Genomic DNA, 17511 nt, shown 5'->3' on the forward strand with positions numbered 1-17511 from the left:
ATGTGTGTGTACATTATGTGTGTGTAATATGAATGTGTACATTATGTTTGTGTGTGTTATGTCTGTGTGATATGAATGTGTACATTATGTTTGTGTGTTATGTGTGTGTAATATGTGTGTACATTATGTTTGTGTTATGTGTGTGTAATATGAATGTGTACATTATGTTTGTGTGTGTTGTGTGTGTTATATGAATGTGTACATTATGTTTGTGTAAGATGTGTGTACATTGTTTGTGCACATTATGTTTGTATGTTATGTGTGTGTTGTGTGTTTGTGTTGTGTGTATGTTATATGAGTGTGTACGTTATGTTTGTGTTATGTGAGTGTGTAGGTTATGTGTTTGTGTTATATGAGTGTGTAGGTTATGTTAGTGTGTAATATGAGTGTGTGTGTAATGTGTGTTATGAGTGTGAACATTGTCTAAGTGGTTATGTGCAGCAGAGTTGGCTCAATAGGTTAAAGTTGTCCTTTATTGACCAGAAAAGTAACAGAAAATGTGAGCGTCTGCAGCCAATCAGGATAGAGATGTATAGATCAAAGATAAAGGATTCATGTTCAGATCTGACCTCCTCTGTCTCCTTTATGTTTTGGTTCACTTTATTCACCCAATGCTGTAATATCAATCCAAATAAATAAAAACGTGAACAAGAATTGAAACATTATAATAATTATTATTTCATTTTGGCAGGAGTGACAATGTAGACACGACATGCATACGTCTGAACGGATCAGGAAGCCGGGGGGGTCTGGAGTGCTGAAACACATTTAGATCATGAGATGGTCTCAGACAACGGATCCTGTAAAGGGTACTTTACAAACTCACTAGAAAAGACTATCTATAGTCGAAACACAAGCTAACTAAATACTAGCATAGTTTACCGTCAGCTGGTTTGGGACTCAAGGAATATATAATCGATGATTAAACATGAATAAAGTTATATAATTGGTTGAAAGGAGGAAGCCCCTCCTTCGTGGAGCTAACGAAAGTGGTAGGCTAGCTCACTAAGCTAGTTAACTAGGCTAGTTAACTAGCAGATCAATGGATCAACTTCCAGAACACAGATTCACTGCCCGTCAACGGCCGTACTACACTTCCTAGAAACATAAAGGAACTCAAAAACAACAATAGCTTTTAGGTATTAAATAATCTGATATAAAAACACACAATTTGAACTTTAAATGGCAATGCCCCCTCCGCTGTGGGCCCCACCTCACACTGGTCTGAACTGGCTGCTACGGTAACGCTCCCTCGTCCTCCTCCTGCTGGGAGCACTAAGCCTCGTCCGTCGTCTGTTCTGTCTGAATGCTAAGCTGCTAAACCTGGGAAAGCTGGGTGGGTCTTCTACTATGATCAGGGTATTATATATGAGGAGTCAACACCAGGACAACAGGGACACACGTCAGCTTGGTCCTCAAGTCCTGGTCCAGGGCTCCGGACCGCCTGGGGGCCGGTCTGAGTCCTGGTCCAGGGCTCCGGACCGCCTGGGGGCCGGTCTGAGTCCTGGTCCAGGGCTCCGGACCGCCTGGGGGCCGGTCTGAGTCCTGGTCCAGGGCTCCGGACCGCCTGGGGGCCGGTCTGAGTCCTGGTCCAGGGCTCCGGACCGCCTGGGGGCCGGTCTGAGTCCTGGTCCGGGGGTCTGAGTCCTGGTCCGGGGCCCTACCACTCCCCGGTCAGCTTGGTGTTCTGGTCCCGTTTGGGCGGGGCGGGCGGGGGCCCGCGGCGCAGCGTTGCATAGCCTGAGATGGGGGCGTGTTTGGCGGACTGGGAGCGGGCGTGGTGGCGGGAGAGGGTCTGGCTGTGGCCCGGCCCCTTGGGGCCCTGCAGCAGCTCCGGGGGGGGGGGGGGGCAGCAGGGCCAGGTCGTCCACCGTGCCCGTGGGCTCCGTCTTGGAGGCGGCGGGGAGGAGGCGGGCGGCAGCCAGGACGCCGTGCCGGGACACGGACTTCCTCTTCAGCGTGCGGTTGAGGTCCTCCAGGAAGTGGGGCTGCAGCGCCAGGCCGGCCGCCGCCGCCGCCGCCGCGGGGGAGGGGCAGTAGGAGGAGAGGGAGGGGGGCGGGGTCTGGGAGAGAGGGGGAGGCGAAAGGGGGCCGCCGCTGCTCCTCCTGCTGAGCGCGGCGCCCGCCCCCTTCTTCAGAGAGCCGCCCTGCTTCCAGGAGGACGCGGGGGGGGCGGGGGGGGGCTGCTGGGGCTGGGGGTTGACCACGGCCACGCGGGGGGGCGGGGGGGCCGCCTGGGCCCTGTGGAGGGGAGGAGGAGGGAAGAGCTCAGAGTCGCTGGGGGGGGGAGGGAAGTAGTCGGGGGAGGAGTGGAGCAGCGGGGGGGAGGGGGGGGAGGGCTGGCGGGGCGCCGGCGGCGCCGCCAGCCGCAGCTTGCCCGGCTTGGGAGGAGCGCAGGAGGAGGCGCAGGAGGAGGAGGAGTCTTTGGAGGGAGAGGCGGCGCCGGAGGAGCAGGGGGGGGGCGTGGGGGCGAACAGGCTGACCAGGCTGTCCACCTTCTTGGGCCGCTCCTCCTGGGAGGAGGAGGAGGAGGAGGAGGCCCTCTGGGGGGCGGGGGGCCGCGGCCTGGAGGAGCAGCCCCCCACCCCCGGGGGGGGAGGGGGGAGGTCGCTCTCCGAGGGGGGAGGGGGGAACTCGGGGGAGAGCAGCGCCACGCTGCCCCCCCGCCCCCAGCGGGGCTTGGCTCTGACGGCCGGGGGGGAGGGCGGGGCGGAGGAGGAGGGGGGGGAGTGGCCCGGGAACTGGTTCACGATCTGTTTGACCAGGGAGGACGTCGCCGCGGCAACCAGGGAGGTGGAGGAGGAAGAGGAGGGGGAGGAGGCGGGGGTGGAGAGGGGGAGGTGGCGGGAGGAGAGGCTGTGCTGCTTGGGGAGGGTGGGGGGGGGCTGGCTAGGGGAGTGGCCTGCAGAGAAGCTCTGCTGCTTCCTCATTGGTCCATGGCTGTGTGACGGGGGAGTGGGGGAGAGGGGGGAGAGGGGGGAGACGGCGAGGGGGAGGGAGGAGGGGCCAGAGGGCTTGGGGGCGGTCTGCGGCGGGAAGCCTCCGCTGAAGCCCTTGGGAGGAGCAGGGGGAAGGAAGTGGAGGGAGGCGGGGGGGGAGAGCTGGGGAGGGGGAGGGGGAGGGGGGGGAGGGTCCTCCTGGCGGGAGCTGAAGTCGTACTCCATGTGGGGGAACTTGTGGGAGAGGAACTCCTGCAGGCCGGCGTTACAGAGAGAGGAGGGGGGGGGGGAGGGGGGCGAGGGAGGGGAGGGGGGAGGGGGGAGGAGCTCCTCCTCCTCCTCCTCTGGCGGTGGGGGAGGGGGAGGTGCCAGCGTCAGGGCAGGAGGGCTTTGGGGCGGGGGGGTGCAGTAGGCAGCGGGCAGGGTGTTGTACCCGGGGCGGTCGGGCGGGGCGGCGGGGGGGAGGGGCCCAGCAGACTGGGCCCGGGGGAGGGGGTGGGCCAGGGTGCTGTACTTCACCTGCACCCCGGGGGGCGCCGTGGGGGAGGAGCCAGGCGGGGGGGGGGACGGGGGACCCTCCTCGGAGGGGGAGGGGCTGCCCGTGTAGCTGTTTCGAGAGGGGGGGGTCTGAGAGGGGGGGTACTGAGGCATGCTGGGTATCTGGACTGGGATTGGTCGACTGATTGGGTCAATCCTCAGCATCTAGAGAGAGAGAGAGAGAGAGAGAGAGAGAGCGAGAGAGAGGGTCAACATCAGCTTCAGGCCTCGGGCTGCTCTGGTCCTTCAAACAGAACGCTTTGTTCTAGCAGAAGACGGTCTGTACCAGTGAATCACCAGGTACAGCCTCAGACGCTCTGTACCAGTGATTCACCAGGTACAGATGCTCTGTACCAGTGAATCACCAGGTACAGACTCAGACGCTCTGTACCAGTGATAAATTGAATCATACTCAATTGATAATGGCCGTTTTAGTGAAGTCAGGAGAGATGTTATGATGGTTTCCAGTGTGGTCCTTTAAAGCATCACATAAATAAACATAATGCTATAAAAAGTTAAATATATTTATTCCACAGCTCTTCTCAATGCTGTTCACTTGCATGGGCCTTCCCGACTTCCGGTGGTGAATTATTTTAACGACCGTTGCTAAGCATATAATAACCGCTGTCAAGGAAAGTGAATTTTTTCACGTCTTTCGTATCACTCCGCAAGTAGTCCGGTAACTCATCAACCCCAGCGGATTCGGTTGCTAAGTAACGTCAACGTCTTTGGCGGACTATTTCTCTGCTGATCAACACTACGAATGGTAATTGTAAAAAATATTTTTTCGTTTTGGCAAGTAGCCGTGTAATAAGTGGGATAATGTACAGAACGTCGCCCGTCATTATCTAAAATAAGCCCCTTCAGGGCGAAGCAAGACCCCTCCGCTTCACGTCGGTGTCCGGTTTACCTAGCCTGGCTATTGCCAGACCAAGTCCAATCATAGATTGGACTTGGTCTGGTAAGGGTGCCGTCATTTTCTCCTGCACAAGAGGCGGGCTTAGTTCAAATGGCTGCAAGCAATTGGCCACCAGCGGGGCTAGCTGGTAGATTAAACTTTTACCAAAACCAGTCGGCAGTAAAGCAAATACATCCTCTCTTTGGAGGAATTGCTCCAGGGCAAGTTTCTGCTCAGCTTTCAAAGAAAACTTGCCCCTGAAATCATTTAAAACAGCAGCGACAGCTGCATCAACGGGTAGCGGTTGCTCCGCTTCGGTGGCCGCCATGTTGAATGTAAATTGTAAACACAAAGCTGCTTGCGCCGCTTCTCTGTCGTCATCGTGTTTAACCAGCCAATAGCGCGCCAGGTGAAAAAAGCCAGCTTGGTGATTGGTGCCAAACGGATTGGGATAGGAAACAGGAAGATGAAACATGTTCCTTGCCGTCCCCATGTGCAGGGCGCATTCCAACCGCCGGCAGGGGGGTGGGGATACCCAGTCTACGGTTCACCCTGTCAGGGCTTATTTCCTGATAATGACCAGCATTCTATACATTATCCCTTACATAGTAATATATAGTAGCACTGTCAGCAACGGGTGCATTATCATTATGAAGTGCAGAGCCTGTTCAAAGCGGCCTGTTAGGATGGGCTGATTGGCTGGCGGTCTAGGGGGCGGTTGTTAGGATGAGCGGTTTACCAACACACACCAGGCCAGCCAATCAGCCTATCCTAACAGGCCGCTTTGAACAGGCTCTGCACTTCATAATGATAATGCACCCGTTGCTGACAGTGCTACTATATATTACTATGTAAGGGATAATGTATAGAACGCCGGTCATTATCGGGAAATAAGCCCTAACAGGGTGAACCGGACACAGACCACAGCGCTTTGTACCAGGAACCCTCCAGCCTGCGCTCACAGCCCGTCCAGGCCTATGCTGACCACATCCTTCTCACATCAAGAGAAGAGAACGTGATTACAAACATGCTGTCACACACCGACCGCTTTCTGCGATGGTCTGGGCTTGAGGTGAAGAACAGCGCGGTTCTCTACAAACGGCGCAGCGGTGGCAACAGATGGTATAGGGCCAAGCATGACCACCCTCCCTCATTCTCAATAGCTGCCAGCAAGATTCGTATCTACGAAAGACACCAAACTTACAGCTATCTCGGCCATAAGTTTAATGTGGCAGGTGAATGAACAGGTAGGAGACATCTGCAACGAATGTTCTGCCAGATTGGACTAATCAATGCCCCCTGCCGACCTGTAGGAACCTTCAGGCAGGTCGGGACATAGCCCTCTCCAAATTCCAACACCTGTTTGCCAATGTGCACATTGCCAAAAAAACGTTGAAAGAACTGAACAATAAGACATACATCTTAACACAACCACAACAAGGAGTATTATTTTAATGAACAAATCAGAGAGGGGGCTTGGGGCCCCCAACATGGAATGGATTTATACAGCCACCAGGAAGTCATCTGCTGCGCATGCTGAATAACCACAAGCCGACAGTTGGAGCAATGGGGCTCACTGCTGCTGGACCTACGCAAACACAAGATCCCCCTCGCCCCTCATGGAGAACTTCAGAGAGAAAGCCAGTGGGGAGCTGGACACCAGGGCCACAGGATTTGGAGTGCGCTCAGACTGGCCTGATCTGAATGATTTGTGTAATAACAATAACATACAGCTAGATTGGGTACACATAAGCGGACACCAGGTAAGCGTCAGCGAGGAGTTAATCATGGACTTAAATGTGCATGCTGAAGCGACTCTACATCATGATAATTCCAGCAAAACGCTGGACAGCCGGACACACAGGTATGAAATCCTACAACACCTTCACTCACTGGGTGCACCTGCGCCTCCAGGGTAAACTGGCATCATGCCTACATTGTGCAGACCCAGCAGTGTCACACTCGGCGCTCCATAATCCAGCCGTTAACGCAGGCATTCTAAAATCTGTAATAAAGCTAGACTGCAAGCACTCCCCCACTCAATATAACCTTTCTCTATGGTTTCCAAACCGTCATGAAGCATTCTGCTTATTACATAACGATAAACAATTAGAACAGCGCACATATTGAACGGATGTCCCGCATTTAAAGGACGATACACTGCCCGTCACGATGGCATTGTTGACATTACAGCGAATGAACTACGCAAAGTACATGGACTAAGCAGAATACATACAAACAACAAAATACAACTTAACTGGTTCATACATTTAAATGATAACTCCCTAGAAAGTGTTCTTAGAGGCTCTCCAAATACTCCTGACATTGTTGTTGTTGATGATCTTTTAAAAAACATTGTGATACTGGAAGTGGGTTGCTGCTTTGAAATGTATATGGACCTCTGAAGAAATGTTCAAATACCAGCCTTTAATACATGCTTTGACAGTAGGTGGTTATAGCACAAAACTATGGACTAATCTACGGTAGCCTTGGACACGTTCATAGACTCTGTGTTAGAGGATTGCAAATTGCTGGACTCAATAAGAAGAACTGTAAGCAAACAGCCACATACTGTTCTGTGTCAGCAGTCATAGGCAGTACCCAAAATATAACTAGAACTATCTACTGATCTACTGATTAATGTTAATAGTTATAATATAACTAGAACTATCTATTTATCTACTGATTCACTTGGTTGTGGATACTTGCACAGTTTGTGTTGTTGCGTGAGACATAATAGGCTCTGTGTGTGTGTGTGTGTGTGTGTGTGTGTGTGTGTGTGTGTACCTCTCCTCTCCTCCATGCCTCAGAGAAGACGGAACTGACCGCACTCTGAGAGCGGGCGTGGCCTGATGATGTCATCTCTGAGACGCCACTGTCTGATTGGCTGGAGTGGTTGGACTGAGACTCTGGAGGAGACAGACATGTGACCTTTAACCCCAAACAGACGGACAGACAGGCAGGGCGCTAGAGAGACAGACAGACAGACAGACAGACAGACAGACAGACCGACAGGTACCTGGCAGGCTTGAGTTGCTGGATCCTGATTGGATGGAGGAAGAAGACAGTGAGGACCAATCGTATGCTGCGTCTGATCTTCTAGTGGCCTCTTGGAAATTCAGGTACAGCTGCTTCCCGTACTGAGGTCAACACAGATGATATGATACAACTGTTATTACAGAGTATATCAAACTCCCAGATTAACAGATGATATTATACAGCTGTTATTACAGAGTATATAAAACTCACAGATTAACAGATGATATTATACAACTATTATTACAGATTAATACACGACTCTTCTCAATGCTGTGGAATGCTCCGTTCACTTGCATGGGCCTTCCCAATTTCCTGTGGTGAATTATTTAAGCAATAGATCACGACAGGCTGTGGTATGTTCTCATTATACCACAGTTAAGGGGCGTTGTCCGTCCTGACGCGCAGCGGAGGAACGGCGACCCCCTTACAACATTTCCACCCTCTCCATCAATCAACATATTTTTAGGCTTCAGTGAACTATGCTATTGCTTTTATATATAAATAAACAACAGTTCAAGTTAGGCGCGGAGTGATACTGAACTCTGTAAACTGAACGGGCGTCATAGCTGTGTATACGCTCATTATACAACAGTTAGGAACCAATCAGATCGCTTGATTTAAGACACCCGTTTTATAATTTTCAATAATGACGTTCTTATCAATCTGCATGTAGTCCGTCTGGTAACTTATCAACCCCAGCATACTCGGTTGCTTAGCGACGTCAACGTCTTTGGCGGACTATTTCTCTGCTGATCAACACTACGAATGCTGACAAATCAATTGTAATAAGACACATTGTGTGAAGTTATTTTTTCGTTTTAGCAAGTAGCCGTGTAATAAGCAGGATAATGTATAGAACGTCGCCGTCATTATCGAAAATAAGCCCAGACAGGGCAAAGCAAGACCTGTCAGGGCTTTTTTCCCGATAATGACAGGCGTTCTATACATTATCCCTTATGTATTTACCACTCACAGATTAACAGGTTATATAATACTCAGATTACCACAGAGTATAAACAGCTCACAGATTAACATATGATACAATTCAACTATTATTATCAACTATTATAGAGTATATACAACCCACAGATGAACAGATTATATAACACACAGATTACTATGGATTATATACAACTCAGACGATGTAATACACAGATTACTACAGATTATATACAACTCACACATTATACAATACACAGATTACTATGTATTATATACAACTCACTGATTATTTAATGCACGATTACTTAATATTATTTACAACTCACAGATTGACACAGATTGTTTAATACACATATTACTACAAATAAAATACAACTCACAGACTGACACAGATAGTCTAATACACATATTACTACAGCTAAAATACAACTCACAGACTGACAGATTAATACATATTATATACAACTCAGATTCAGATTAAACTCAGATTATTTAATACACAAATTACTATATATTATATACAACTCTGATTATATAATACACAAATTACTATGGATGAATTGTACTATACTGTATACTACTGTATAAGTATTATATACTATGTATAATACTGCGTACTATATTGTACTATAATACTACAGTGTAATTAAACACACGCACACACACACACACACACACTCAGACGATATATAGCTATTTATAAAACGGGTGGCTTAAATCAAGCGATCTGATTGGTTCCCAACTGTTGTATATTGAGAGTATACACACAGCTATGACGCCCGTTCAGTTTACAGAGTTCAGTATCACTCCGCGCCTAACTTGAACTGTTGTTTATTTATATATAAAAGCAATAGCATAGTTCACTGAAGCCTAAAAACATGTTGATTGCTGGAGAGGGTGGAAATGTTGTAAAGCAATAGGCACACAGTCGCCGGCAATTTAGCCTTCTATTCTATTGAGTTCACTCGAACTCGATAGTAGGCTAAATTGCCGGCGAACCAAGCTACCGTCTCTAGCCTTCTCTCTGAAGGACGCTACAGTGTGTTGCATAGCAACCGCCGCACACTTTGCAGGCAGCCAGGAGGGACTACTTTTCTGTATTCGTTAAAAAAATGCTTTTCCGACTTTCTCGCTTTTTCAAAATTGAGGGTGTCTATGACTTTAATTTTGCCATACTTACGTAACTGTTTTATAAAAGCAATAGATCACTTCAGTCAGTGGTATACGGTCATTATACCACAGTTAAGGGGGTCGCCGTCCCTCCGCTGCGCGTCGGGACGGACAACGCCCCTTAACTGTGGTATAATGACCGTATACCACAGCCTGTCGTGATCTATTGCTTAAATAACACAAACAGTGAGTAAAGTTAATTTGTTACCTTGGCGATACGAATACTGTTGACCCACTGTTGGAGTGTTCTGACGTCATCACAGCACAGATACTTGATGTACTGAGACTTCTTCTGTATCTGAGGATGCTGCACACACACACACACACACACACACACACACACACACATACACACACACACACACACACACACACACACAGAGGTTCATATGGAGACTATGAGTACTGGAGGACAGAGGTGGTGTCTTAGAGGCACGCAGAGCTAAAGTTCTCAGCTTCATTCTTTATTGTTTGTTCCTTCCTACAAGGTTATAATTCAACAGGTTAAGGAAGGTTCAAAAGAAGCACACTGCAGTGATTTTAGTTTCAGGATGTTCGCTTGGCTTGTTGAAAAAGGACAGCTGTCTACATTGTAAAAACTGGACATTAGATCGCTGATATCGATATTCAACACATTCTTTCCTCATATCAAGGACATCGTGTGGCACTCGTGGAAATATGTGTGAAACCTTTCCAATGGGGGAAAAGGACTCATGTGAAATAAATCAGCTCTCAATGAGCTGTTGAGATTAGGAAGCAGAAAAGGGGAAATGTTGAAGGTCTCACTGAATTCATCATTGCTGATACAATTGTGCATATTCTGTCAACCTGAAACAAAGAAAATATAAAATATAAACGTAATAAATATTTCATACTTTATATATAAAGTCTCAAACAAATCAATCAAATGTACAATAGGCTAATATATAAAATGCTTAGGCAGCGAGTGTGTGTGTGTAGAGTTCTTAATTGTGTGCTTCTTGATGAATCATTCTTACATCAATATGTGGATCTCCCCTCTGCTCTGTGTGAAAAGTGTCATCACTCTACTTAGTGCCCCTTTAAGTCTCTTAAATTGTTTAACAGTGCCTATAAAAAAACAGTGTGCAACATGGGCAGATTAGAGTTCTGAACTGAGTGATTATTATTTGTTCTTTCATAATGATATAATTAAGAAGTTGAATGTCAGTGTTGCCATTATTATTATTTTATCCTACCTTTCTCCTACTAACCTTTGTAGGCCTTTCCTTTTGTAAGCCCTCAAACTAATGTCTTAACTTCAGTATGGCGGTCTGGTGGTGGAGCGCTCCAGTGGAGGGTGGATGTAGTGTGAGCCCTGTCAGAGCGTCATAAGGTCTGGTGGTGGAGCGCTCCAGTGGAGGGTGGATGTAATGTGAGCCCTGTCAGAGCGTTATAAGGTCTGGTGTGTCACGGCAGAGGGCAGAAGGTCTTACCTTCAGCACCAGGCAGTAGTCGCTGGGCGCTTTGTATTTGCTCCGGTAGTCCTGACCGTAGTAGATGTTTACATGGTGAAGCTGGAGGAAACACACCAGGTCCCTGGACGCCTGCATTCACACCGGGCACGCAGAGGGCACAACAAGAACCATGTTAGAATAAAGGTGTTCAGTGCTGTGTGATTGGCGGGGTCTACATTAGGCGTGTGATTGGGTGTCATGGTGATGGGTGGGGTCTACATTAGGGCGTGTGATTGGGTGTCATGGTGATGGGCAGGGTCTACATTAGGGCCTGTGATTGGGTGTCATGGTGATGAGCGGGGTCTACATTAGGGCCTGTGATTGGGTGTCATGGTGATGGGCGGGGTCTACATTAGGGCCTGTGATTGGGTGTCATGGTGATGGGCGGGGTCTACATTAGGGCGTGTGATTGGTGTCATGGAGATGGGCGGGGTCTACATTAGGACCTGTGATTGGGTGTCATGGTGATGGGCGGGGTCTACATTAGGGCCTGTGATTGGGTGTCATGGTGATGGGCGGGGTCTACATTAGGGCCTGTGATTGGGTGTCATGGTGATGGGCGGGGTCTACATTAGGGCCTGTGATTGGAGGGCTGACCTTGGCTTTCCCTTTGGGGACGTAGTAGATCCCTGACGCTCGCAGCAGGAAGTAGCGCTTCTTCCAGGACTTCTTCCCGTCCTCCTTCAGCCACAACACGCCCTCCATCTCCGGGACGGACACCGAGCCCCCGCCAAAGCACTCCTACAGAGAGAGAGAGAGAGTGAGACCCACAACACTATGTGCTCCTACAGAGAGAGAGAGAGAGAGAGAAAGAGAGAGATACCCACAACACTATGTGCTCCTACAGAGAGAGAGAGAGCGAGAGAGAGAGAGAGAGATACCCACAACACTATGTGCTCCTACAGAGAGAGAGAGAGAGAGAGAGAGAGAGATACCCAGAACACTATGTGCTCCTACAGAGAGAGAGAGAGAGAGAGAGAGAGATACCCAGAACACTATGTGCTCCTACAGAGAGAGAGAGAGAGAGAGAGAGAGAGAGAGAGAGAGAGAGATACCCACAACACTATGTGCTCCTACAGAGAGAGAGAGAGAGAGAGAGAGAGAGAGAGAGAGAGAGAGAGATACCCACAACACTATGTGCTCCTACAGAGAGAGAGAGATACCCACAATACTATGTGCTCCTACAGAGAGAGAGAGAGGGGCGGCATTAGCTCAGGAGGTAGAGCGGGTCGGCTGGTAACCGCAAGGTTGCTGCTCCTCCTAGCTGAGTGTCGTGGTGTCCCTGAGCAAGAGGCCTCACCCTGACTGCTCCTGACGAGCTGAGCCTTTTTGCCTCAGGTGTTTAAAGGCACAAAGAAGATACATAGATCTATAATTATCACTTTCTGTTACATGTATTGATCATCACTAGTGGTAAACTACCATCATAGATCTATAATTATCCTATCTGTTATATGTATTGATCATAGTGGTAAACTACCATCATAGACCTATAATTATCCTATCTGTTACATGTATTGATCATTCTTCTCCAATGGGCTCTACAAGTCAATGTTTGCTTACAACATTTTTTATGATAACATGACAGTTTGCAGTTGTTGTTTCTCAGAAAGAGTGGACTCAAACTTTGAGTTATCGAACAGGGAAACTACCTCAGAATCAAACTTCTCCAAAACATGGATGCATTACAGGACGAACACCCACTTATCATAATCTGCCAAATCCGCAAACTGCCATTCGTTATTCGCTATTATACACTTTAAACATAAAAAAGAGAAACCCTGTTTTAATTGAATCCTCTAAATAGGGTTGTTGGTGAAAGGGTTGTTAGTGAAAAGGTTGTTGGTGAAAGGGTTGTTGGTGAAAGGGTTGTTGGTGAAAGGGTTGTTGGTGAAAGGCTTGCTGGTGAAAGGGTTGTTGGTGAAAGGGTTGTTGGTGAAAGGGTTGTTAGTGAAAGGGTTGTTGGTGAAAGGGTTGTTGGTGAAAGGCTTGTTGGTGAAAGGGTTGTTGGTGGAAGGGTTGTTGGTGAAAGGGTTGTTGGTGAATGGACGGAGTGTGGTCTTCTCATGAGGCCCACCCCAGAGGGTTTGTGTAGATGTGTTGAGCTGTGCAGCGGTTGATGTTGATGTCCGAGAGAGGGTTGCGCTTGGAGGAAATGTTTATATATAAGTCCATGGTGTGAGGCACATTTCATGTACAACAGAGCTTATATCATTATCATTGAAAATAATCACAAATGGGTCACATCCATACTCTTTAAAATATTTCTGGAGAGTGGTATAGGCGGAGACTCGGATTTAACTGCTTTGTTTGGAAAAAAACAGTCTACAAAGTTCTACAAATTTCTACGAATATCCACAATCCCTGGTATTCCCCGGGCAGACAGAGGTAAACGTTGACATTGGCACTGAGTTAACTTAAAAGGGTCTAGGGCAGAGACATTGAGTGAACATAAAGACATTAAGTCCCCAGTTGACAGCTTCCTACTGCAATGTTCCAGATACAAGTGAATATCATTACTTTAATAAATATATGGGTGAGGCGAGCAGGACAGATGCTAAGCTCTGGTTGCTAGATCCATTCATTCTATTCCATGAGAGTATATATTTTTACTACCAACTAACTTGGTATTCAATATATAATAATGGTCAATGTTTTAGATTTCATATTAATATTAATGTATTTAAATTAAATTTTCACTTCAATTCAATGAAATTATATCTTATAGACTTTAATCACATTTATATATTTTATATATATTTTATATTTTATATTTATTTTATATTTATAAAACGGGTGGCTCAATTCAACCCCCGGCGCGTTCATTCCTCGTTGCGTAAACAGCATGGCTGACGCCTCGTTCACACTACCTCCGTCAGTTGACGGATGGGCGAGGGCGTGTCTGACGTATGGGAGAGGAGTCTTTGTGGACGCAGCCGGCCGCCAATCAAATCGCTGTACACGTACAGGGGCGACACTCTCCTTGCGCTCTCCTTGCACCAGGCGTTATAAAGCCGGCTTTTTCCTGCGTCTTCCTGCTTGTTGTTGTTATTGACAGTGTTGACAGTGTTGTTGACAGTGTTGCCCCTCTACGTGTACCACAGCAATCGCCCAATTCTTGAATCCATTCTTAAATCCTCCGCTGCCAGCCGGCTTTTTGACATTTCCACGGCGGTTTGTATCACAAAGACCAAGTAGCGGCACACTAGTGTATTTGCATAACCGTGATCTGATTGGCTGACTGACCCGTCGACAGCTAAAAGATGAATAAATAAAAGGTAAAAGGGCCACATGTTATTGTGTGAAAGTGGAGTTGTTTGTTCAAAAAGAAAAACGTTCCATTCACCTATACTGTATTTGCTAGAAAAAAAAAGAGCAATGGCTAAGTTGCCAAAATTGTTTAGAATTGTTTAGAATTTTTTTGGATTTGTCATAAATAAAAAACAAATGTAATATCCGCTTCTTGTCATTTATCTTTCTATTCTGAGAACAGTACACAGAAAATTTGAATATTTAGGATTGTGATTAATCAAAATTAATTCAAGAAGTAGAAGGCAGTAGAGTGTTAGAGGGCAGTAGAGTGTTTGTTAGAGGGCAGTAGAGTGTAAGAGGACAGTAGAGTGTTTGTTAGAGGGCAGTAGAGTGTTAGAGGACAGTAGAGTGTTTGTTAAAGGGCAGTAGAGTGTAAGAGGGCAGTAGAGTGTTGGGAGGTAGGGGGGAGAAAGAGGCAGAGGGAAGTTAAGGTAAATCAATGATGATCACCTCTAGTAAGGCTTCTTTATTCCGGTCGGCCATCTCACACGTCTCCTTCCGCCCCAACAAGTAGTTCTACACAAATGCACACAATATCATGTAGCTATACACAAATACACACGATATCATGTAGCTATACACAAATACACACAATATCATGTAGCTATACACAAATAAACACCACTCATATAGTGGTTCCCACTATATGACACAGTCCTACCACTGGTTCCCCTAAGATGTTTCAGGAGGTGTTTGTGAGAGGCACTATGTTGATGTGTGTACATCAGATAGTCTTGATGAAGATATATGAAAACCAAGGTCCTGGTCTGAACAGCCTGGGGCCCCCAGAGGGACCACAGCCCGGGGCCCCCAGAGGGACCACAGCTCGGGGCCCCCAGAGGGACCACAGCCTGGGGCCCCCAGAGGGACCACAGCCCGGGGCCCCCACCACGTGGACCACAGCCTGGGGCCCCCAGAGGGACCACAGCCCGGGGCCCCCAGAGGGACCACAGCCTGGGGCCCCCACCACGTGGACCACAGCGGGTCATGTGACAAAGACTGGCCAATAGGTTGTGTCAGATGGTGCCATGGAGCGGGCTCTGTCCCCGCCCCCACATGGCCTGCTCTCAGCTCAGTGACGTACCTGAGGCCTGCTCTCAGCTCAGTGACGTACCTGAGGCCTGCTCTCAGCTCAGTGACGTACCTGAGGCCTGCTCTCAGCTCAGTGACGTACCTGAGGCCTGCTCTCAGCTCAGTGACGTACCTGAGGCCTGCTCTCAGCTCAGTGACGTACCTGAGGCCTGCTCTCAGCTCAGTGACGTACCTGAGGGTTCTTGAACACGGCGTACTTCTCCATGCGCTCGGTGAACATGAGGCGGTTCTGACCGTCTCTCGTCCAGTTCAGGAGGTTCTCCACCACGTTCTCATGGTCCTCAAAAACACGCTCTATACACACACGCACACACACACACACGCACGCATGCACGCATGCACGCACGCACGCACACATGCACACACGCACACGCACACACACACACACGCACACACACACGCACACACAGACACACACAGACACACAGATTGGACATACACAGTATACAGGACACGGCGCTACAGCTGTAGGTTAGATTAACCGCAGTACTGCTCCGTCCTTCAGAATGTGTGTCTGTGTGTGTTTATATATACATACATACATATATACATAGACATAAGTAAGGGATAATGTAAAGAACGGCCGTCGTTATAATAATAAGCCCCTTCAGGGTGAAGCAAGACCCCTCCGCTTCACGTCGGTGTCCGCTTTGTCCTGTCTGGGTTTATTTTCCCGACAGGACGAAGCCGGCGGCGTTCTATACATTATCCCACTTATTACAGGGCTACTTGCTAAAAGGAAAAAATAATTTCATGTCTTTTTACAATTTATTTGTTAGCAGCATTCGTAGTGTTGATCAGCAGAGAAATAGTCCGCCAAAGACGTTGACGTCGCTTAGCAACCGAGTACACTGGGGTTGATAAGTTACCGGACTACTTGCGGAGTGACAGCGGTCATTATATGCTTAGCAACAGTCATTATTGAAAAATAATTCACCACCGGAAGTCGGGAACGCCCATGCAAGTGAACACAGTATTGAGAAGAGCCGTGGAATAAACATATTTATAAAACGGGTGGCTTAAATCAAGCAATCTGATTGGTTCCCAACTGTTGTATATTGAGCGTATACACACAGCTATGACGCCCGTTCAGTTTACATAGTTCAGTATCACTCCGCTGAACTATCACCACTTGAACTGTTGTTTATTTATATATAAAAGCAATAGCATAGTTCACTGAAGCCTAAAAATATGTTGATTGCTGGATAGGGTGGAAATGTTGTAAAGCAATAGGCACACGGTGAGTGAACTCGATAGTAGGCTAAATTGCTGGTGAACCAAGCTACCGTCTCTAGCCTTCTCTCTGAAGGACGGTGTATTGCATAGCAACCGCCGTACACTTTGCAGGCAGCCAGGAGGGACTACTTTTTTGTATTTGTTAAAAAAAATGCTTTTCCGACGTTCTCGCTTTTTCAAAATTGAGGGTGTCTACGACTTTCATTTCGCCATACTTACGTACAGTTAAGGGGGTCGCCTAATGAGCGTATACCACAGCCTGTCGTGATCTATTGCTTAAATATATATATATATATATATATATATATATATATATATATAATATATATAACATACATAAATATGTTGTGAGTGTCTGTATGTGTACGTGCGTGTGTGTGTGTGTGTGTGTGTGTGTGTGTGTGTGTGTGTGTGTGTGTGTGTGTGTGTGTTTACCCATCTGCAGTTCGTGGATGGTCTCCACGAGAGACCAGTCGGGACTGAAGCCACAATGAGACTTATCCAGGAGATTGTCCAGAACCTGCAGAATACATGATCAGGATAAGTAGTACTACTGGTAGTACTGTGTGTCATTATCATTTCATTACACACGCTGATACTACTGGTAGTACTGTGTGTCATTATCATTACACACGCTGATACTACTGGTAGTACTGTGTGTCATTATCATTACACACACTGATACTACTGGTAGTACTGTGTGTCATTATCGTTACACACACTGATACTACTGGTAGTACTGTGTGTCATTATCATTACACACACTGATACTACTGGTAGTACTGTGTGTCATTATCATTACACACAGGGACAACACAGGGAGCTCAGCTGGCCGTTAAGAAGAAACTGTAACTATCAAGTTAGTATCAGG

At 47.7% G+C, this 17511-nt stretch overlaps 1 protein-coding gene across 1 annotated transcript in view; it reads right to left on the reverse strand.

Moving 5' to 3' along the window:
• Positions 1 to 692: 692 nt before the first annotated feature.
• raph1a (Ras association (RalGDS/AF-6) and pleckstrin homology domains 1a) overlaps positions 693 to 17511 on the reverse strand; it is an 86802-nt gene continuing 69983 nt past the window's right edge. Inside the window, 12 exon segments of the mRNA XM_084478217.1 lie at positions 693 to 1849; positions 1851 to 2303; positions 2352 to 3073; positions 3539 to 3641; positions 7162 to 7283; positions 7394 to 7514; positions 9734 to 9832; positions 10980 to 11090; positions 11598 to 11741; positions 14763 to 14828; positions 15577 to 15698; positions 17076 to 17160. Coding sequence (XP_084334343.1) covers positions 1661 to 1849; positions 1851 to 2303; positions 2352 to 3073; positions 3539 to 3641; positions 7162 to 7283; positions 7394 to 7514; positions 9734 to 9832; positions 10980 to 11090; positions 11598 to 11741; positions 14763 to 14828; positions 15577 to 15698; positions 17076 to 17160 — 2337 coding nt within the window. The 3' untranslated portion in view covers positions 693 to 1660.

This window comes from Micromesistius poutassou (assembly GCF_964030765.1).
Source record: "Micromesistius poutassou genome assembly, chromosome: 14".
Lineage (NCBI taxonomy): Eukaryota > Metazoa > Chordata > Actinopteri > Gadiformes > Gadidae > Micromesistius > Micromesistius poutassou.